This window comes from Rhipicephalus microplus, chromosome X (genome assembly GCF_043290135.1).
Source record: "Rhipicephalus microplus isolate Deutch F79 chromosome X, USDA_Rmic, whole genome shotgun sequence".
In the NCBI taxonomy this organism is placed as follows: domain Eukaryota; kingdom Metazoa; phylum Arthropoda; class Arachnida; order Ixodida; family Ixodidae; genus Rhipicephalus; species Rhipicephalus microplus.
Window position 1 is genome coordinate 130674750 of NC_134710.1, and position 22651 is coordinate 130697400.

Sequence of the window (22651 nt, forward strand, 5' to 3'; positions counted from 1 at the left end):
CTAGAACATTATTGAGTGGACTGACAAAGCCTCTCTGCTTGGTGCATTCAGTGCACCCAGCAGCAAAGGCACTGCAGTTGCCTAAATATTGAAGGTTCATTAACACATGATGCTGCAGCATTGCCAATCTGGAACGTTCATCTTATGTCTGACCAAATACTTGTTTCACATTGGCCGTGCCTGGAGCTATAGTTGACTTGACACTTTCAATAATTAGCGATGACAATGCAGCCATTACGAGCAGAATTTCGAGTAAAATTTGTGATAAATTACGACATGATCAGAAAGCGTGCTTTCCATACGTTTTAGTTGACTTTCGCATTACTGTACCATTTTTTTAGTAACTGCTGCACCATGTGTCTGTTTAGGGGTGTTGGATATTCAAACATTTATGTGTAAGCTGTATTGGTATCCAAAGGAGTTGTGAATTGCTTGTAAAAAGCTATCTGACAAAAGTCGTACAGATACTGTAGGTGTGCGAATACTCAAAATTTAGAATATTTAATAGTGTTTGCTATTCAATATAATTCACATCTGAGCTTTACTGTTCAAACTATTGGAACTTCCCAAAAGTAAAAAATACAGTCAACATCCGATGAGCGGTAATCCCTTCAGTTTCTTAATACGCTTCACCACATTACATTTTAGTGATGCGGCGAAGCTGCCTTTCAAGCTCTGCTACAATTTGAAGAAAATGCTAGTTCCAACTTTGAGATGATAGATGCGGCATTGAGGGATCAATTATTTTTGTTATAGACTTAAAATTTGGCAGGAAGTAAGAAAATTTAGCTACTGAATATCTTTAGCATCTGAAATTATAATGTTATTATGGCATCTACGAAGCAAATTTAAAGCTCCAGACTCAAAAGTGCACACCCTTGTCCACATCAGTTGGGCATCCACAGAAGTTGAAAGAGGAGCAGAGGCTGAGGAAATAGCATTTTTGCCTTTCACATGTAAAGTGTTGTCTGGTTACGCCAAATCATGTATATAAATACAATTTGACTTCTGCATAGCCTCATTCTTGCTTAGACGACTTGATAAACCGCCCCACCAGCACTTCATCAACCTAGCCAAAAGAAACACATTCATGTTGCTACTTAATAATCTTCTTTATTAACACTCTCTTCTTAATATTCTAATTTGATTTGTGCCCAAAATATTGCTATTATGACTGCTCTATTGGCAATGCAAAGCACACAATAAATAGGCTGCATTAGAAATGCAAAAGCCAAAACATTAGGGATATTGGCTAATGATAAACTTGAGGTTTGAAGGATTTAGTAAGGTAGTTGAATAATTTTCAATTGAATAGCTTGAGAAGTGTATAGTATATTATGTAAAAAAGGATTAACATTTTTATTATGACTCAACTAATTTTCACAATATTTCAAAAAATTAAAACTACAGTTTTGGAAATCTCACTTTTTTGGTTCAAAGCAAAATCTAAGCAAATTTCAGTAGTAGCAGCAATCGAATGTTAGTAGTAGTCGGGTAGAATTCTTAGCTTTCAAATATGTAAAGCTTTATAATTTGCTATTCATAGCCCATAAAAGCTTGTATGACACACTTTCAAACTAAAGAATGGGCAGATCCCATGTACAGTGGGTATCAATTATATGCGAAGCACGAATGAGGAAGGTTGATATGGCACTTCAAAATTGGCATAACGTTAAGAGGCGGACGTGAATGATGCCGTACATGACTTCCATGTCATGATTATTATGTTTAGATGTGTCATATACCTACTTCATTTATTCACATTATGTAACACTAAATTTGGTATATGTGAAGCTAGTGAAACGGCTGCGAGCGCATCATGAGCATGGCATGTAGTCATGTTTTACATTACATGCATATTATGATTATCATGTTTAGATGTGTCATTTACCTTCATCGTTTATTCGCCTCACGGGAGATGCTTTGCATTTTAAAAAAAGATTCATAGGGGTGCAGGTGATATGCGCATTTAACCTTGAATTTTGGCTTTTCAGCAAATTTGTTTTTTTCTTGATTGGGAGTGTTGCGGTACAGCAGTTGCACATTGCCATGATACCATCTTTTCAGAAGCACTTGCAATAATATGTATTTATTTGTTCATTTCGATTACTTTGAAATTTTGGAAACTGTGAGTTCATGCTGTAACGAATTCAAATACTGTAGTATTCATTGAAATATTTGAAGCACTAGAATATTTGTTGAGGCCTGTGAAATGAAGGTTGTTAAAAAATATATATGTAGCATTGTGGATGTCTTTTTCAAATATCATCCCGATTTTTGTGCTATTTTATCCCGATTCAGGGAGGCACTCACCAGCTAGCGCTGTATTTTGAAAAAGGATGACGTAGCGCACATATTGTGTCGCTTTCCCAGCTTTGCTCATTTAACTTATTTTGCATGCATGGGTGCTGGTCATCCAAGCAGACCAATTTGTGACAGTTGATGTACAGCCAAGGTCAAAAGTATGGGGACCAATTATGGCTGCAAAGAAGGTTTTTTTTTTTTGTTATTGTTGCAGCCCGAGTATGTTGATTGAACTTAAGGTGTGCAGCTTAAGTGTGCGCACCTGAATGATGCATAGTATTAAATCAATACTGCACTGGGAAACTGAGCAAGAGAATTTTTTTTTTTCTAGTTGTGGTCTGTAACCTTTTACTTGCGTTTCTACGTGCAGCACAGGGCCACAACATGGTGCTTACAACCGCATATCGTCAAACTAATGCTGTGTTTTTGGTTCCATTCCTTTTTCTTGTGCCAACAACAGTGGCCTCTGTCATCATCACTAGGTTCCCATGTCATGTTTTGTACCCAGCACAAGCTCTGAGAGGGGGGCATTCATGCGTGTACATAATTTCGAAGCCACAACAGGCACTGCTGTAGTAGATTAGGTGCAGTGTATTATAAATACTAAATGTATTACAAATAAGCAACAGCCTGCTGCTGTTGTAAGGTAGAAAAAGATTGTCTTCAGATAGTTTTTTTTTTCTTACCATCACCTCCTACATTTAAAAAAAGACATAATCAGTCTCTGAGAGGGGGGCATTCATGCGTGTACATAATTTCGAAGCCACAACAGGCACTGCTGTAGTAGATTAGGTGCAGTGTATTATAAATACTAAATGTATTACAAATAAGCAACAGCCTGCTGCTGTTGTAAGGTAGAAAAAGATTGTCTTCAGATAGTTTTTTTTTTCTTACCATCACCTCCTACATTTAAAAAAAGACATAATCAGTGATTTGGCACAAAAACAGTATAGGAATGTTATACAACATATTATGAACCTGTTGGTTCTGCATTTATTTATTGTTATACCAATTCACTTGGCCGTGTAAAATTTCTGAAAGACAAGCCTTCTTTCTTTCACTTTACTGACATAATAGCAACTTATAATAAATTTATTGGCTCATCAAGTTTAATTTGTAGACTTCAGGTTTCAGTTGTGTTATGTGCTGCAAGTATACGGTACACTTAGTCTTGCACAGTGCTAGGTTTTGGAAACGCTTCTTTGCACACATGTCAGTCTGAGAAATTGATACATCATTGCTGGCCTCCAGCACAAAGCTGGTGAAATGCGATTCAAGAAAGAAAAATTAGCAAATTTTAGCAAAAATGTATAAACTAGCAGCTTTCTTTTTAAAATAGGCTAATGGAAAGCAACATATTTATTAGTCATTGTTTCACTTCTAAAATTCGGTAATTTTCAGTGTTTTTATTGAGCAGATGTCTTGAGTATAAGAAAAACCTTCTCTTTTTTCAGGCCTCGAGGCGAAAACTGAAGCCTGCACCTCGGCGGGAAACATCTGTTCATGACCGCTTGATGGCTGACATACGGCAACCTCAGAGGCTTCGACCAGTCAGGAAAAGAGGCAGTGCAGGAACTTCTGGTGAGTGGTGGGATCTTCAATATTTCTTCTGGGGCCTCTTGTTTTCAGAGAAATCCAGCATATACCTACCTGCATATATTTTTGTGGATGTACCACCAACATAAATTGACATGCAGCTGTTTAAATGATGCAAGCACCCTAACTTCGGTATCACTGAAGATCTTAGTGTGGTGTGATATGGCCTTATAGCCAATTGGTATACATATTGTGGACCTACTGCATAGCATATGAGCGAATCATGCCAATGCAAGATGGTTGGGCACGAAAAAGCAAAAATTAATTCTCCGGAAGTTTGTCTGCTTATATTTTTTGTTGATTAGATATAAGGTTATCCTAAAATATTTATTTTTTTGTAATAAAACGAACTCTTATATGGTTGTTGTTCATATTTAACATTTTTGACACCACCATATTTATTTAAAAACCACCATATTTATTTCAAATATTTTAACACCACCAGTTTTAGCACCTCAAGTGCCTCAATAATAGAGAAGCCTATTGTCACTGCAGTTTACAATACACTTGATCACTTCATTTATTCTCAGCTATATATGTACATCTCTTTTTTTTTTCGACAGAGAGTTTAAAGTGATCTCAGCAGACTGAATGACAAACACTTGATAACGGAAACATTGAGAATGGATAGTGCTTCTGTGACTTTGAATAGTTGTTGCGGACTTCACTTTGAATGAAGTGAACCTGAGTAGTGGACTACGGCTTGTGACGTAAGCGCAACTTCAAATGCTTGCCAATTTCTTCAGCAACTGATAAAGGACATTGTCTGCAGCAGTTCCTGCTCACCATGAGCTCACACCATCTGAGGAACTTGTATTGAAATGTGTGTTGGTTACTCAATTAAACATGTAATGGAGTACCATGATCTTGAAGTCATGCACATTGAATTCTGATCACTTATATGTTGAACTGTGGTAATGGTAAGGTACCACATACTACATGCACCACTTTTCAAAATGCCTGTATGGTTAACAACTTTCGTTTGGGAGGGCTCGTGTGGCAGCTGAAGCTTCTTATTAGTGTTCCTTACTTCAAACTTTTTCAACCTTGGTTTTTTCTACTTTTGAAATATTACTAAAAATTATTGTCACTTTTTTGTTTCTTTTTTACTTTGCAGTATAGTTAATGGCTTCATCTTCTAAGTATAGACTTTATCTTCCTTCATTTTGGGAATGGGCAAATATTAGAGAACTTAATTGCACGCAACTTCTTTTGTAGAGGTCGTTTCACTGCAATGAAATGTTGCGATGCTGCGAAGTTACCTATTCAGGGATAATTTGTGCCACAAGTTCGCACTTATAGGGACACCAAAGAGAAAACTTTTTTTTTGTTGTTATTAAAAATTACCCTTTCACAATTCCAAAATCGCCATGCTCACTGCGAGAAGACACCTGTTATGCGAGAAAACACTCTAGAAAAAAAAAAAGAAAATACAGGTGGCGCCTCCACCCTGAAATTCCTATAGCGAACGTCATAATGTCATAAATTTTGTCGGTGTTTGCTAATGCCTACATAGCTCCTAATGGGTAAAAATGAAGCACAATAACTGCTGATGGAGCCAGAGACTTAACATATCGAGTTTCATGAGATTTAGTCTAGCCAGTGTCAGCAAAGTACAACAAATACACTTTGAAATTCGTGATGTCAAGCATACATATTTTATTGTAAAATTTAAAAATGGTACTTTCACTTTGACTTTATCCTCTAAAAATGAACTTGTTATGGCGTTAAAATTGTCAGAGAACACTTCATCAATATAAACCAATTCATTGCTTCACTTTAGTGTTCCTTTAGATGTTAAATGTATGTAAAACCTTCACCTCGATTATTCTTTAAGTTCAAGAGTTTGTTATATGGGCTAGATGTACAAAGTATAGTCATTTGGAAAATGTAACATATTTTATTGGCTATAACCAGCATCCTACAGGTAGTCAAATCTTGCTACTGTTCAAGTAGCTTCTTCTTCACTTCGAGCCAAATAATGGACATTTGCACATATCTAGTGCCACTAAAAGGGATACTTGGGCTAGTTGATAGACATTCATTGTGCAGGAATAACAGTGTTAAAAAAAGACGACCAAGACATGACACAGCTGCTCAAGTCTCAGCTAAAGATTTGTTTCAAGGCACATGAACATATATATAAAGCTGCCGACCTGATCACATGACCAGCCATTGCATCTGCACAGCACAGTAATCAGGGTCAATAAAAATGCCTAATCATGCCTTTCGAAAAAAAAACAGTGTTTCCAGTGTACACAGTACAGTGTGCCCTGTGTACTACAGCGTGCTGGGAGGCACTGGGACATACTGTACAGCATGGCCACTGTCGCCCAGTGCTCTGGAAGGCACTGGTCACGCTGTACAGTCTCTACCACACACCGAGAACATTAGCGGCACATCGGAATAAACTTGGTCTGATCGGTGCACTTTCTGGAAGACTTCATATTTAATCGTGAGATGTCGAGCGTAAAATTTAACGAACATGATGGTATTCTCATTTATGTGCTACACCTGTATAGCTTAAGTTTTAGTTAAGCAATCGATGTATGTGCAAGTACACTGAAGCAATCATATGTCGAGCGCGTGCGTCACAAGCGCTGCCAGGCTTTTTTGCTGGCGAGAGGGGCACCAACGACAATTGTGTTCATGCGGGGGGGCAAGCAGGCACAGAACTTATGCGTCGTGTTTTGACTATGCTTGCTCTGGGGGGGGGGGGGGGGCATGCGAGAATTTTGGGAAAAAAAGGCTCCAGTCAGGGCACCCACGAATGCCCCCCTAGCGTGGGTGCACTTTCCTTGAAGTTTGCTTGAGTTTTGTCAATGTATTTTATAAACGGCATCGATAAAACTGATAATTGGCAACACATTATGACAGTAGTGTCAGTCTGATAATCAAGACCAACGTACTCTAGCAGCGAGTCTTTCCGGCTCATACCGTAGAAAGCCGTACGTCCCCGGCAGCATTAACCCATGGCAATGCTTAATCTCGATGTTTTTAGCTTATAATTTGTGTAGTCGAAGGTGAAAATATGATGCCTCATTGGTCATTTATGATCAATGCTACATTTTAACGGTTATTAGATTCTTTCCAACTGAATATCTACGATCTTCACAGCAACCGTGGCACACGAAGTGCAGCCCCAAGCCTAATGTTCGTTTCGGCTCAAGTAAACTGCTGCAGCTGTCGTACGTGAAACGTAAACGAGGAGGACAGAAAATACTTCCAAACTATCATGGGACGAAATCTACAGTGTTCTGTGAGCAGTTCAGATGAACAATGTTTTCTACATAGGTATGACTAATGGCATAGTGAGTCACTACGACTGCTGTAAGACATCTGAAGCTACGCTAACAAGCTACGCTAACAACCCGCAAAAGATAAGCTAACAATCACCTGTTAATTTGGCACGAGCACAAAGAGACAAAACACTGGATATGTAAGCGACAAAATTGAAATGTTGGAGACCTGAATTAATTTTAAGATGAAGAAAAATATGTTCATTCTCGTCTTTCAGGTGTGGTGTAGTGGGTAGCTTGTCGGGCTCACGATCTATGATGTGTTGGGGTAGTGGGTTCAACTCTGGCTCACCCACATTTTTTTCAGTTTTTTTTTCTCTGTGCACGTGTTTAAACCTCAATTACGATGTGCGCATGACCAAAATTTTTAAAAACAGTTTAAAAAGCCAGATTTTGGCCGATAATGGGTGTCCCAGTGTGCAGCGCCAGCATGCTTCGTGCAGACTGCCAGTGTCCCATTGTCAACGCCACACCAGTCCAGTAATCAGGTATGGCACTGAGCCAGTGCCACTGGCTTTTTCGATAGGAATGTCCTAAAGATACACGTGTCATAAGGAAAAAGAAAATGAACGACAAGCAAAAACATATATTAGTCCAAAAATTATATACTTTAATGGTGCAGGGTTAAATTCAAGTAACAAACTTCCTCATCTCTAGAAACCAGCGACCATTTGCTAATGCAACCTTCTCTCTCCCTTTCAATTTAAAATGCTTTCATTACCTCTTTGGTGCATTTGTCTGGATGACTAAACAAGTGCAGGGCTTTCTCTGCCCTTGGATTCCTTACAATGAGCAAGAAAGCGCAAATTGCCAGGACCGGTTACAGAGGATAAGTCTTCATTTCATGCAACGTTGACGAACCACCCGGTTTGTCATACATACCCATCTTCATGCATGATAATGGCACCCGATAGACAACACATGGTTTGCAATGAACATATCTAATACACGTTGTACAGGTCTTGCACCAAGCAGAAGTGCTTTTATGCAGATGGGAGCAAATGGAGAACAGTTTACCGGGAGCCCACTAGGACAACAAACTCCTCGTGTTAATTTGCCATGTTCAAGTAATGTGAACTTATGCAGCTTGGGGACTGCAACTGACAGTGCACAGCTCACAGTGCAGCATGACAGGGTTTACTCTTTTAGCCAAGGGCAGAGGAAACCATGTGTTTGTTTATTCATCTGGACAATGCACCAGAGAGATAATGGAAGCGTTTGACATTACAAGGAAGGGAGAAGATTGCATGAATGAACCATCAATGGTCCTTGGTGTTAAGGAAGTTTGTTACTTGGATTTGACCCTGCCTTGTTATGCATATAATTTTTTATGTATATAATGTTTTATGTTTTTGCTCATAGTTGTTCTTTTTTTTCTTAAGACACTTGTATCTTTTGGACATGAATAGGCATTTTTATTGGCCATGATTACTGTGCTATGCAGATACAATGGTTGGTCTTGTGATCACGCTGGCAGCTTTATATGTATGTGCACATGTCTTCTACTAAATTTCAAGTTGGGAGTTCAGTGCTTTGGCCATGTTTTTTTTTTTTTTGTCCTTGACTTTTTTAATGCTGTTTCTCCAGCATTATGGCTTGGTTCTCAAAAATGTTGTGCAAGTTAGTAGAATCATTGTAAAAATTCTCATTTCCTTTGTAATATCTCATACACACTGTTTATACTATTCAATTATAAATGATTTGACCAAACCAACATTCTGTTCAAATTCACTTGAAACTTGATCTCAACTAACCATCACTTACACCATCTCTTAATGTAGCCACTTTAATACCCCTTATAAGTAGGCATTTTGGAATCCTAAGGTATGATAGTGATTCGAATAAATTGTAATAAGCATGGAGAATAAATTATTAAAAAATTTCGATCTGTTAATATTCATATTGATACTAGTTCGTTCAGCTAAGCATTTTATATATGTGCGAGGAATGGAGGGTGAACACAATTCTTACTTGTCATTACATCCACCAAACTGATACATTATATATGCATAAGGGCCTTTCTGCAGTGTGCGGGCTTTAGTATTCATAGTGATATCGAATCTACAACCAGAGATTTGTACTATCAAAGCAATTTTTCATCTCTCAGAAACAGGCGTCTGCTTGCAAGGTTAGGGAAACCTTTAAAGTAGGGTTCGCTTTGTGTTTGGCCCCGCCGCGGTGGTCTAGTGGCTAAGGTACTCGGCTGCTGACCCGCAGGTCGCGGGTTCAAATCCCGGCTGCGGCGGCTGCATTTCCGATGGAGGCGGAAATGTCGAGGCCCGTGTGCTCAGATTTGGGTGCACGTTAAAGAACCCCAGGTGGTCAAAATTTCCGGAGCCCTCCACTATGGCGTCTCTCATAATCATATGGTGGTTTTGGGACGTTAAACCCCACAAATCAATCAATCGCTTTGTGTTTGTATTGTCCTTGTGCTCCAGGGGTAAGCTTATCAGTTTACTCACGGCTGTGGTGGCCTCATGATATCGGAGGTCAAATGTGATGTTGCTTGTGTTGCCAATTCTTGGGTACACAATGAAGAACACCATATGATCAGAATTAATCAGGAGCACACCAGTACTGTGTGCCTCATAATCGGATCATAGTTTTCGTATACAAAACCTTAAAAAGGCTGCATTGTCCACTGGCATGGGCTTGGAAAAGAAATGGGGTGATTGAATTAAAAAATAGGACCTTTAGGTACATTCTGTCGCTCAAATTTAGTAGCACTAGACACAATATTATAACACAGAACACGATGTAAGCTGTGCTTTCTTAGTCTTGGGAAGTCACCACCTCTAAAGTACCTCCAAGTTTGTACTAAATACTCCTTGTAGTATTTCAAAAAGTTTCGGGCACACTGCATTTAGCGTGATAGAAAAAATCACCATAATCTATGGATTTATTTCTTCCATATCTTCCTCCGCAGTAGACAAGCATAGTTAAACCTGGATATAAAGAAATTGACCAATTCCCGGAAAATTTTGCTATAAAGGGGATTTCGTTAGATGCAGGTTCGGTACGAGCTTTCGAAGAATAAATGCACAAATTAAACAAAAGGGTAACTGAAGGCAGAGCTAAATCAAAACTCTTATTTAACAGTAAAAACTGTGTTATTATTGAGATAGAAATTATATGGACACTCTTGGCGGGTGTGTGCCGTTGCCGCCATATTAGGTAACAAGTACAAATTGATAGCATGCCCCCGCGCATCGTAACTTTTACAAACGGGTAATCCCCCCATACATATCCCCTCGTGTTAGTGTTAGAACTGCCGTTGAATGCTCAAGCAGAACTAAAATCACCCGTCGCCCCGCCACGGTGGTCTAGTGGCTAAGGTACTCGGCTGCTGACCCGCAGGTCGCGGGTTCAAATCCCGGCTGCGGCAGTTGCATTTTCGGTGGAGGCGGAAATGTTGTAGGCCCATGTGCTCAGATTTGGGTGCTCGTTAAAGAACCCCAGGTGGTCGAAATTTCCGGAGCCCTCCACTACGGCATCTCTCATAATCATATGGTGGTTTTGGGATGTTAAACCCCACATATCAATCAATTTAAAACCACCCGTCATCAACGAGCGTGAAAAAACGCGGAGTGGAGGGGTAGTCACTCGGTAGCAACAGTGAACTTAGATTTAAAGGGCGGGCGTGCTATCTCGGCAGCCATTAGTGCGCTTTTAATGCGAAGATTGTGTTAAAAGAGCACCTCTCCCTGGAGCGGCCGTATTTGCTTGCACCAACGTTTTGTAGGAATTCCGCCATATCGGATTCAGAAGAGTTGGCTGCCAGCCTTACTTTTTATAACGCTACAATTTGTTGCTATCGCATGCATTGCATTGCATTCAACGCGCCGTCGTGCTGTTGTGATAGCTAATCGGCTAATCGCGAAGACTGTACATGGTTTCGCGAACTCGCGGCGCGGCGCAAGACGGAAGCGTGGGACGAGTCGATCTCTGAAGATCCGTCATTTTCATTGTGGTGTCGGACAGTTTCCATCAGGGCCTAATCTGACATATCCCAGGTAGTGACGACATCATTGTCCGCAATAAAAAAAAAAAGAGAGAGAGCAAAGCTGGATGTCGTCAGGGGGCCACACCATGCGCGTGCAGTGAAACCATGCGCGCGGGAACGGCGTCGATAACCGAAAGCGAACGACACGAATACCGCGCGAAACTATTCCCTAAAGCCCCACATATGTGACGCTAACTAAAAGCGTGGCACTTCCAATGCAAAAATTGTTTTCTTTACATCCGCCCATGCGCCCGCGGCGGTAAGTACGCCCGCGGGAGTTGCCGCAGCCATGAGCGCGCCACTTCGCGCCTTGTTGTCGGCGGGGCAACTGCGGAAGATGCATGCTTGTGCCAAAATGACAAAAATCTGGGGCAAAATTTCTAGATTGTCCGTGGTGAAAATTCGTTATATCAAGGATGTCTCCCGCTGTTTATTTGTTACATAGAGGTCACAAATACATGTGCTTCTATGGTGTAAAGGCGGGGAACAGAAAAGCTTCGTTCATCGAAGAATTCGTTATAAGCAGTTTTAACTGTATCTCAATTTTTTCGGCACTTCATTTCCTTCTAAAAATTGCACCAGCTCATTGGTAATTGTTTTAGTGTGAATGCTCATGGCATGCATATGCCAAAAAAAATGAGATGAAGCTCAGGCCATGTACAAAAGCAACATACCACTATGCCGTAGCGACTTATGCTCACACATTGGCAGTATTGAGCAATTGAAGCACGGTATTAATATACTGTTTGAGCAGCCTAGCTGAACACTTGGACAAGTATCATGTCACTCGGAGCTTTCAAGCATATGCATATTTTAAAATATACATAAGGAATGTACATATATGTGACCGAATACTGTGTGCCATTCAGTATCGACTTTCTCAGCATCTTCAAGGCATATTATGAAAACAATGATTATAATACTGTACGGCTGTGACTTTCACTTCTGACGAGCAAGCTGTAATCTTTATATTAAGGCAAAGTAACAAGACAACCTTAAAATGTAAAAAAGAGAAATTGTCCTTAGTTTCTGCACATTGTACATTTACTTTCATAGATTTGCATTGCATGCTTTACTAAATTTGAAACTACATGTTTACATGTAGTGGTGTGCTCAAGGATTTGGCTGTTTATGAAGGAAACATTGCTGGGCCTTCTTAAATACTCTGCACAAATCGTAATTTGTATGGTAGTAATAGTGAGTGGACCTATAACTTGGGGCATCTTGCAAGGTATTATAATGGACGGTGATAAGATTGCGATTATGTCGCATGACCTACCTGCGCTAAAGTGAGCTAGAAGAAGTTACCTGCACGTACGGGCTGTTATCTCTGCAGTGGCTCGATAGAATAAATCTGCATTACATTGCCCAAGGTGATGCATACTTCTTCGCGGCCGTATGTAAAACCAAAGACCCGATCGATAAGGACATTGGCACATGAAGAACCGTTTAGCCTTCTCTTCGACGTTACATTGGAGTGAACTACGTCGAGGCACCAAGTGCACACCGCGTCAACTGTGTTTAGCACAGGCGCATCTGCCATCTCTCGAACTCCCCTGCATCCAATGCCAAAGACACGGGCAAATTGTCTTTAGCTTGAAGTGCTAAATTGGATTTGAAAATGCAGAAATGAGGGGAGCTTCCCATTATGTTCAGAACACGTGTTACGCATGTGATGCGTACTGTCTCTCTCTATTTAACGCCTGTGCTACGAACATACCTCATATACAACTGGCCCATGCAAATGTTGTGGAGCTACCTAGAGCTTTTTCAGTCCTTATTTTCTATGAAAAAGGAAGGCCCGCAATATATATATATGTGTGTGTGTGTGTGTGTGTGTGTGTGTGTGTGTGTGTGTGTGTGTGTGTGTGTGTGTGTGTGTGTGTGTGTGTGTGTGTGTGTGTGTGTGTGCGTGCGTGCGCGTGCGTGTGTGCCTGTGTGCGTGCGTGTGTGTGTTTGTTTGAGGAAGAGAAAGAAGGAAAATTATTTGCCGGGTAGGGGGGGGGGGGGGGGCTCCTATTCCAGGGATCTGCTGGCTTGAAGGGTTGTACTTTCTGCCTTCTCTAAGCAATTCACTAGTGCTAGAGCATGTATTTAAAATCAGCTTCTATGTTTATTTTAAGAAATAGTTGACAAAAATTTAATTGAGCTTACTAATTGTTTTCCAAACAACACTCGCAAATATTTTGCAATCGTGATGGCGTGTGGTAAATCTCAGCTTGTTATTCTGTGACATCTTGTCGCTTTTCGTAAGGAATCTGGTTTTTCGCGATCCTGTTATGTTCTTACTGTCCGTCCCACATCTCGAAAAGACGCAGAGGCTCGTTATGCTCTTTATGCTCTTTATGGAATACGGTGACTTTCCAAGATTCACTGTCACTCCAGTTTCAATGGCTAAAACTATGGTGAATGAAAAAAAAATAATAATAGTTGTGAAATGCTGGTCTAGTCAGAATACAGAAGGATGCATATAACTTAATTGTGTTCATTCGACACTACCGTACAGAGCGTACAATATCAGTGCCACTCAGTACCACTGAAATCTGCCTTATACTCTGAACGTGTATAAGTGCTAAATGCATGGGAAAGCAAGAGATGCGGGGCGTGGTAGCTTATCTGACCAAGCGTTGCGCTGCAAAGTTCGAGGACGCGGGTTCGATTCTTGGTCACGGCGGCCAGATCGCCCCATAATCATATCCTTGTTTGGGGACGTAAAAGCCCAGGAGTTATTATTATTTTTGAAATTTGATTATTTATTTTTTATTCTTTATTCAAAGGTTACCCTGCATTGCCCAAAAGCGTTACAGCAGGGGGGTTACAGAAACGACATAAACAATTTTTCATTGTTATCATTGTTACAGCACATTTGTATGGCAGACAATTCATTCCACTATTTAACAGTTCTAACAAAAAAGAAATTTGTGAACAGGTTCATCCACGTGCGTAATTCTCTTATTTTAAAAACATGGTCAGTTCTAGATGAATGGTAATGAGGTTCCTTAAGGTATTTTTCTTTATTAATTCCTGTTTTATTATTATATATCTGAAAAAAGAACTTCAGTCGCAGATTTTGCCAACGCGAGGAAAGCAGTTCCCACTCAAGCTCATTTTTCATCTGAGTGCAGCTCTCCCCTCTCTTGTACCGTCCCAAGACGAACCTGGTCGCCCGGTTTTGAATTTTTTCAATTTTATCAATCAATGTGGCTTGCGATGGATCTCATACGGCACAAGCGTATTCCAGTATAGGTGGTATGCATGTTAAATAGGCTGTCTTTTTTAAGTTCAGTTCCGAAGTTTTTAAATTACGTTGGATAAAGTTTAGCGCCTTTCCAGCTTTACAAACCACATCATCTACATGCGCATTCCACGAGCAGTCGGATGACAAGACTACCCCTAGGTATTTATAACTATTTGCTCTTTTTAGACGTTCATTGTTTAAGGTATACTCTGTTTCCATAGGTTTCCGCTTCTTTGTAAAAGAGACATGGACACACTTTTTAATATTTAGGTTCATTTTCCACCTAGAGCACCAATCTTGAACACGTTGCAAATCAGTTTGCAGTTGGGTAAGGTCTCTGTCATTCTTTACTTGTCTATACGCAACACAGTCGTCTGTAAACAATCTAATATGTGATGAAATACCTGCTGAAATATCATTTATGTAAACTAAAAATAAAAGTGGCCCTAAAACTAAACACTGTGGAACTCCCGATGTCATGTTAACATAATCAGAGCTTTTGCCGTTTAAGATGACGCATTGCCGGCGCTGGCACAAATAATTATTATCTACTACAAAGCGTCATTGAAGGGAAGTTTTTATTTAAGCATTGACATCAGCGGGAAAGTGTTTATGACATGTGCTCAAGCGAAAAGGTATCGCTGGCATTCAGATTGTCGCTTTTACATTGGTGCGTTATAAGTATTTGTTGAATGAACACGAATGAGGCGTACCAGCTCATATTGCTCTCGATAGTTGATATTGCGGCGTGTGACAGGGTTCTGCGCATTCGTTCCACATGCTGTTAAAAGCTGTCAAGTAATGCTCAGGATAGGTACAGTAATTAAAAAAACCAACTACAAAGATTGCACCGAGAAATGGACTACCCTGCACGGCCCACATCTCATATAACTGGCGCTTTGCCATCTTGCTGTAAGCTTGTGTGAATATTTTTGCTTTGTTTTGTTTCAAAACAAATAGTGATTACTTCGACATCTGTATAAAACCTACCTTGTCAACATGCGCAAGGTGTTAAAATAAATGTCGCCAAAAACACTATGGTTAGGTTCATACCCAAAGTGACTTTACTTTTAAAATTCCATTATTTAGATATTGTCATGCACAATCTCACCATTTTTCAACTCCAGCAGCTCAGATTTCGTTTACAGGCCCTATTGCGTTCAATTCCAATGTATTCATAGAATTTCGTTCATGGTTGAACGTTGAGGTCGCCGTGGCATTTCACATTTACCTGTTGAGCGTTGCTGCGATGACGTGAAGTGCAACGTTTCCTGCGAGACACCAGCGGCTTATGCTATGCTCGACCCGTTCATTTATCTAAGTGCCTATTCACCTATTTCATATTCGTAAACAGTGGTAGGCGGACGTCTCGGCTCGTCACCGCCTCCGAACATAGCGAGCTTCCCGCGCGTTTGCCGCTAGGCCTTCGCTCGTTCTTGATCCAGTGCTGTTTCTATCACTGGGTGTCGACAACCAGATTTTCGGATTAGTGCTGCTTCTGGGAAAATCTATTTTGAAACGGCCGTACGTCTCGCCACGTTGAAAAACCAGCTCGCCAGCGAAAGCGAGATATTCCGGTACCTGCCTGTGTTGGTACCGGAATCGCGGTTAGATAGGTACGTAATATAGAGCCAGTTACTCAGCATCGAAAGTTTAACTGTATCCGCTTAGCGGGTAGACTGTCTTTTTTGAAAGCTTGGTAATTATTTCTGCTGTGTCAGTTAGAGGAGAATTCCGTATCTATGCAGAGAATGGGCTTTTTCGGGTACTTGGGTACTTGTACTTGCTTCCTGTGCTATCCGAGTTCGTATGTCCCAGCTTCGGAATCTACAAGTTTGAAAATAAAACGTTTCAAAATTTGACTGTTTTGTTTCTCGGCTACATTGTCATCAGTGATCAGGAGAATAAAAAAAAAACAGGCAAATGTTGGTTATTTTTTTAGCGAAATCTTTTTTTTTCCACTGCAGAACTAGCTGATTTACAAGCAATACAATGTAACCACTAACATATAGTATTACACCTTTTTTTATTTATTCTCTACAACGTATACAAATAGGTTACAATGTAATAGAGAAGCAAGAAAGGGGAATTTCTGCAGTTGGCTTTTCGAATGGATAATTTGAAAACAAAAATTGATCAAGGTGTGAAGTATTTGCAAAGTTTCTTTCAAGTTTGGCTTCACAGCAGCGCACACTCTACTTTGAGATGTGGCTTCACGGCAGCGGGGACGCCGCTGCCGTGAAAGCACACTTTGAAGCAGAGTTCGCGCTACTGGGAAGCCGCACTACCAGACAAAGTTCGCATGTGGGCAATGGTACGCTATTTAATTCGATACGAATATGTGTCCTCTTGCTTTTTTGCTGATCGTGCTGCGTACAAGTTGCCTGCTAAAGCTTACACGAATATAGATTGGTGGATTGATGAGTGGTCCTCGTCCCAGCCACCAGCTGTGGGGCTGTGTATGCGGTAAATAAACGAACTCAAGCAGAGGAATGAACTCGCACCACTGCAGAGCAGAAGTATGCAATCTTTTGCGATTACTCTATGGCTACAGCGATGCCTAGAAGCATTTTGTGCAACGCCCCGATTTAGTTAAGTTGACTAAGCTTTCTCCCGAGTGTCACTCCGCGGGGTGTGAAATGGAGTCGCCAGTGAGCATCGTATAGGATGTGGCTGGCTCGCCGCAGCCGATTTGGGCGCCCCCGTAGGCGCCCTGTCGCGTTGGGCGCGGCTCTCCGGCGGACGTCCTCTGCAGCCCACGGAAAGTGCGGGTGCCGTCGCCGCCTCCGCCCCAGCGCTTGTATACGCTCCCTTGACTTTGCCGCCCACAACGAGAGCCCGGTTCTGTTCGCTGCCATGCCTGGAAGCAGCTGTCCCCTGGAGTTGGCCGTGACTCACGAAAAGTGCGCCCCCCCCCCACCCTTTTCCTGGCGGTGGAAGAAAGTGCAGTGCCGTGTGTCCTCGGAGAGGGCCAATCTTGCGTGGACGTTGTGCGTGGCTGCCGCGGGCGGAAGTGTTGGTGGGCGCGTCGACGCACTCGGTGATAATGCGTTGCTGCATTCATCCATACTCGCCGAAGATGGTTGTTTTGACTCAATCGAATGGATGGAAAGCACCGTGCTCTCTCCGAAGGTCAAAGTCACGCTGTTGAATAAGACGGCTCCTACGCCCTTATATGGCGTAATTTTGTTGAATCTGAAACCACTCGTCATTTAGCTTCAGGGTGCATGAGTATTTAAAATGTGTGCATGTGTTTGTTTTAATCTTATTTATTTATTTATTCCCTTGGAGGCCTGGTCACAAACTGTGTAAAAGGAAGCATTCTAACACAGGTCATACGTACTGGTATATACTGTTGTTTTGCTTTGGTATGCCAGAACAAGTGCCTTCTCCTCTTTGTCATATATAGGTACTAATGTTATAGCATGTGGTGTGAAATGTAGTTTAAAAACTAGCAGTGCTTTGTTCATTCGTCAAATAATTTGATTTTTGGTGAACGTGATGTTCCTCTCTGAAGTGATGTAAGTGAAGAGTCAGAACTGGACTACGTACGGTGTCAGATATTCCAAATCCTCTTAACTCTTGCGAAAAAAAGTGGGGGGGGGGGGGGGGGGTCACCGTATAATGAACTAGGAGGGGAATGTTTTTTTTTTATCACGTCCTCACGAGGCCAAGGAAATCGTAGGCGAGCAAAGTCATTTGTTGTATTCAGTGAAAGTTTAAACGTACAAACAATCAAGCAGAGGGAAATGAAAGCGGACGAAATACTGCGTGAACGGATGTTGGTCCGGTTCCCACCGCGTCCCGTTTGTAGGCGTACGTGTCCGTGCCCCGAATTTCTTGTTGGCTCTTCGCACTGTGTCGATAGCCATAGAGCGCGTGCACGTATTCCCGCTGGGCCGCTACCCGTGGTAGCGCGTATCAGCTGGTGATTATGCCCGCAGGAACGACACCCGTACCCCATTGCAAGCGTGCCAGGTTTTCTTTCATTTTCGAACGGTTGTGCCTTCGTGATCTCCGACGTCAGCGTAGCTCTGGCCGACTGGGCTCGCCCTACGTCATCTCCTGACACCGATCTTCGACTACAGTGTAGCTCTGACCGACTGGACTTTCTCTACGCCATCTCCTGACGCCGACAAGAGCTCTCGCAAGTGGTGACCCGTCTTCGGGCTCCGGACTCCTGTGACCGTGTTTCCATCTTTCCTATCTCTCTCTTATCCCCTCAATATGTCGTCGCTCTCATGCTTTCACGCTTACCTCATCTCTGTTTCTCTCTCTCTACACCTTTATTCCTATCCTTTTAATCCCTCCCCACCCCCATTCCTTGTGAGCTACTGTTGAGGTGTCGCTCCCTGAAGCAGACAGTTACGGGGCTCACATTTCTTTTCTTTTCCTTCTTACAACATAACCACTCCCCCCCCCCCCCCCCCTTTCATTTCGTTCTATAGCACCGCATTCTCATTATGTGTGCCCTGGCTGCGCTCGAAGCTCATTAGTGATAACCCGCCCCTACCGAAACCTGGTGTGTGTATTTTTGGACGCGTGACATGTGAACTCAAAAACTGCCTTGAGGAATACGGGGAAGGCGATGAGAAAGAACTTTTACAGCACTTGGCGCAAAACTTGGATTTTGTCATTGTACTCAGACGTTGGTTCTTTTATTTTTAAGACTCACGTTGAATATTTACTGAAACATGTGCCCTGCCTTTGCATTAAATTTTATTAACCTGATGCGAGGTACGTTCGTAATCTCGGCGAAGCCGCACTGAACGAGAAACTTCGTGTTTTCATGTAATCGCATGTATAGTGGTACAGTAAAACTGGAGCTCCTAACATTGAACACTGAATAAGCGAATTGTTATAGTGAAATTCGTTTCGCTACGTTCCCGCAATCATCGTGATATGATCGCTTTTCTTCGCGTGATTGGCCAGAGTCTCTCTTCTAACGCAAGTGCGATTCTGGCCAATAGCGCCAGGGCGAATCCGCCGGTTTTCTATCCAGAACTCTTATAATATAGCTGCCGCTTTCACTAATGTTGCTGACGCATGACAGTAACAGGCAAACTGCTAAATTTCTGTTACTGGGGGTGTCCGGGGGTACTCGTCCTATTGAGTGTTTCTTTTGTTTTCTGCATCGTATTAACGTATTTGGAAAAAAGAATGGGAATTTCAAGGCCTTGTTTTTCTTTGGTAAGCACACTATTAATTACACTTAGCTCATTTGGTAGTGCATTGGACGCGTTATTCGAAGGTAGCAGGTTCGGGTTTTGCCAGCCCAAATCATCTTCTCGTCAACTTCACATTTACATCATAATTGGTATACAAATAGCAACCCCCGTACTTTTTTTGCTTTATTATTCGTTAGTTGTAATTAACATTAACGTATATGTACATTCAAACGAATGCCGGACGTAATTAAAACATCTCTTGTTGTCATTGTCTCTGCGTGGTTCGTCCCGCGTCATGCCAGCCACGGCCGGTACTACGCAGTCGAGCTTTCGATGCTGTCGTGCCGGCCTGAAACGGCCGGCGGTCGCCAAGCGTGCGTGAAAACGGTTGGCGGGCACCGTGAAGAGGCTGTGTCCCCCCTACTTCCGAGGGGAACTTCCGGCTTCCGCCGCGAGGCGCCCTTCCGGCAAATGCTAATCGCAGCGCGTAACTCGACGCAGGCCGCCGCCGGTCAGCCAGAGCTTCGGTCTTCTCGAAGTTCAAGCACCCCAAGCGTGCTTTTCTGGCCGTGGCCCGCAGGCTTCGTCGAGTCGTGGGGGCGCCCCGCCCGATTCGCGCCGTTGTCAGTGCGATGTCTGGTACGTGCGTCGCTCAAGCCACGACGGCACTTCTCACTGATGTTAACGTGTTGCTCACGTATCGACGCTACTGGTAGCCGTCTCTTCTTCTTTTCCTTTCGGCTGCACAAAGGTGCCTGTATAAGAATACGCCGTTCGGAGGAAAGCTCGCATCGACAGCAATATCGCACGTGATAGCTTGACACGATTCAGCGGTCGCTGCTACCTGTTTGGTCAACGTGCGAATTTTACTCCGATCGACGTAGCTTTTCGGGATTCGAGGTGGGGGGGGGGGGGGGGGGGGGTAAAATCAATATGACGCTTACCTGAAAATGCGAAAACTTTCACCTTCGTAGTAGGTCACTACGTCTAAGAGTGTAACAATCGTATTGCAAAGGCCTCCTAAGGTGTACAATTTCGTTTTATACGTTCAAACAATAACATGAGGTTTTAAATGCCGAAATCACCATGTTTGTGAAGCACGCCGCAGAGCAGGGCTCCGGGAACTTGGGATGCAAACAGAAGGCATTATTGTACGACTGCTTGCAATATACTGTTAACATTCGGGCTCTTTATTTACACTTTTATTCTTCGCTGTGTGTTAGAGTAACTAGGAACAATGTAAATGTGAGCGCAATGCTGGAAAGTCGGACGTATGTTTCGCGTTTGTGGCTGCTTATACTCAGCTATACCAAGTATCCGAGTGTACAGTTATAAAGTCTGCTTATATGTTATGTGTATTAGTGCGCGCATAAATCAATCACGCTAGCATGTGCTTAACACCCCCTCTCCCCTTTACTCCATTTCTGTAAGTTCTCGTCTTCTGCGATCGCATACGTTTCACCAGAGTAAACGGTGTACTCCGTTGGGAGTGCACGAGACGCCCTCTAAAATGGAATCAAATATGGAACAGGCACTTACTTCCACGTATATCATTCTCTACGCTGCTAATATACTGAACTGCATGAAGCATCGTTTGTGTATAGTCTGTAGAGAAACTATATTTCTTAAATCTTTGTTATACGTACACTAGATTCCGCTTCGCCAACTCTGTATTTGCCTGTATTTAACTGTATTGAGTGTAACCCTGCACGCCTATATGGATCTTCGCTTTGTGCTGCGTTGCGTTTCTCACATTCGGAAGTACAACAGTTGTAGCTTGTTGGATACAGAACGTCAGAGTAATTGTGATGTCGAATGTGCAGTATGATAGCTGCAGGTATACGCTTACCTTTGCATTTACTTTGGAACCAAATGCCGAACAGTTATCCAGGTCCTGTAAGCGCAGTTCCAGGCGCGAGCGAGGTCTGTAGTGAGCTCGTCAGCGGTGTCGGTTGTTAGTGAGCAGTACAGGGAACGAAACCGTGCTTTCTTGTTTCGTATATTCGAAGTAATATAAACTTAGTAGGTACTTTATTTTTCTAAGCAATGAAACATGGTCGCTCTCTCTCCAAGTGTGTTGTCTGTTATCAGCCAATAGCAGTGATCTGTTGCTTTAACACATGCATGCAGCTGGTGTGGTGCCCTCTTCCGGGCCGTAACTAGGGGGAGAGTTGAAGGGGCTCTGACATCCCCCAGAAATATTTTCATGATTTAGCATTTAGGGAGATGATAAAGTATTCACAAGCCTCCCTATCGACCATTAGTTGTCAAAGTATTAGCCGCTCTGCGCGTGAACAACTCTCGAAAAAAATTCCGCAGTACGCGTCCCTGGCCACCGGAGTTGAAGGGAGGGCACTCGAGAAAGTGAGCGCTCGACAAATTGGGCACTGTAGTGTTTGCTTATATATATATATATATATATTTCACCAAGCCTGTGTGTGGGTCAGGACCCCTTTAAAAAATAATTCTAATTACATCGAACGCTTTCGAGCATGCAGACAGGGTCGAAAAAAGCGCATATTTTTTTCATCCCGTCATTTTTTTTTAGTCGCACGCGATGTGCCCGACAAGACTGCTGGCCGCGTTGGGAGTCCTCCGGATCTCTCCGCCTTCGACTCGTCAGGATTGCTCGCATGTCCCCCGGGAAGCGTCAGGCGCGCATATCTCTTTTGAGCGTGCCTATAACGCACAAAAGTGCTCGAAAGTTCGCGCGGGCTCCGCGGCGGCTGTATTGCCTCTACTCTCGGTATGTGGGTCATACAAGGCAGTGTGGCAGCGCAGCATTGAAGCGCTGGCTGGCTGCCCTGTGGCCGTGAAGTTTAATACTATAGTCGCCCGGTAAAGCTGTCGCGCTCCGAGCAGTTTCTCCTATATAGTTCGCCGACAAATAGAAAGGCCATAGTGACCGCCGCGGTAAGCGGCGATTCAAGGGGTGTGGTGATTTTTCGCGGTATTGTACTCTGGCCACTGTGCGATTGTGATGTGCGGAAACAAAACGCGAAGCGAAAATTTGGCCGTCCGGACAAAGCTTTTTAGTTGTTCG

The 22651-nt window shown here is 42.6% G+C and overlaps 1 protein-coding gene and 1 long non-coding RNA gene across 4 annotated transcripts in view; one reads left to right on the plus strand and one right to left on the minus strand.

Moving 5' to 3' along the window:
• spir (spire type actin nucleation factor) overlaps positions 1–22651 on the plus strand; it is a 200808-nt gene that overhangs the window by 124653 nt on the left and 53504 nt on the right. For all 3 annotated transcript variants that reach the window (XM_075877714.1, XM_075877713.1, XM_037427752.2), the window contains one exon: positions 3759–3885. In XM_075877714.1, coding sequence (XP_075733829.1) covers positions 3759–3885 — 127 coding nt within the window. The remainder of the gene's footprint in view (positions 1–3758; positions 3886–22651) is intronic.
• Positions 3876–22651, minus strand: part of LOC142775754 (uncharacterized) — a 117263-nt gene continuing 98487 nt past the window's right edge. Inside the window, exon 3 of the long non-coding RNA XR_012886977.1 lies at positions 3876–3954. This is a non-coding gene — a long non-coding RNA (uncharacterized LOC142775754). The remainder of the gene's footprint in view (positions 3955–22651) is intronic.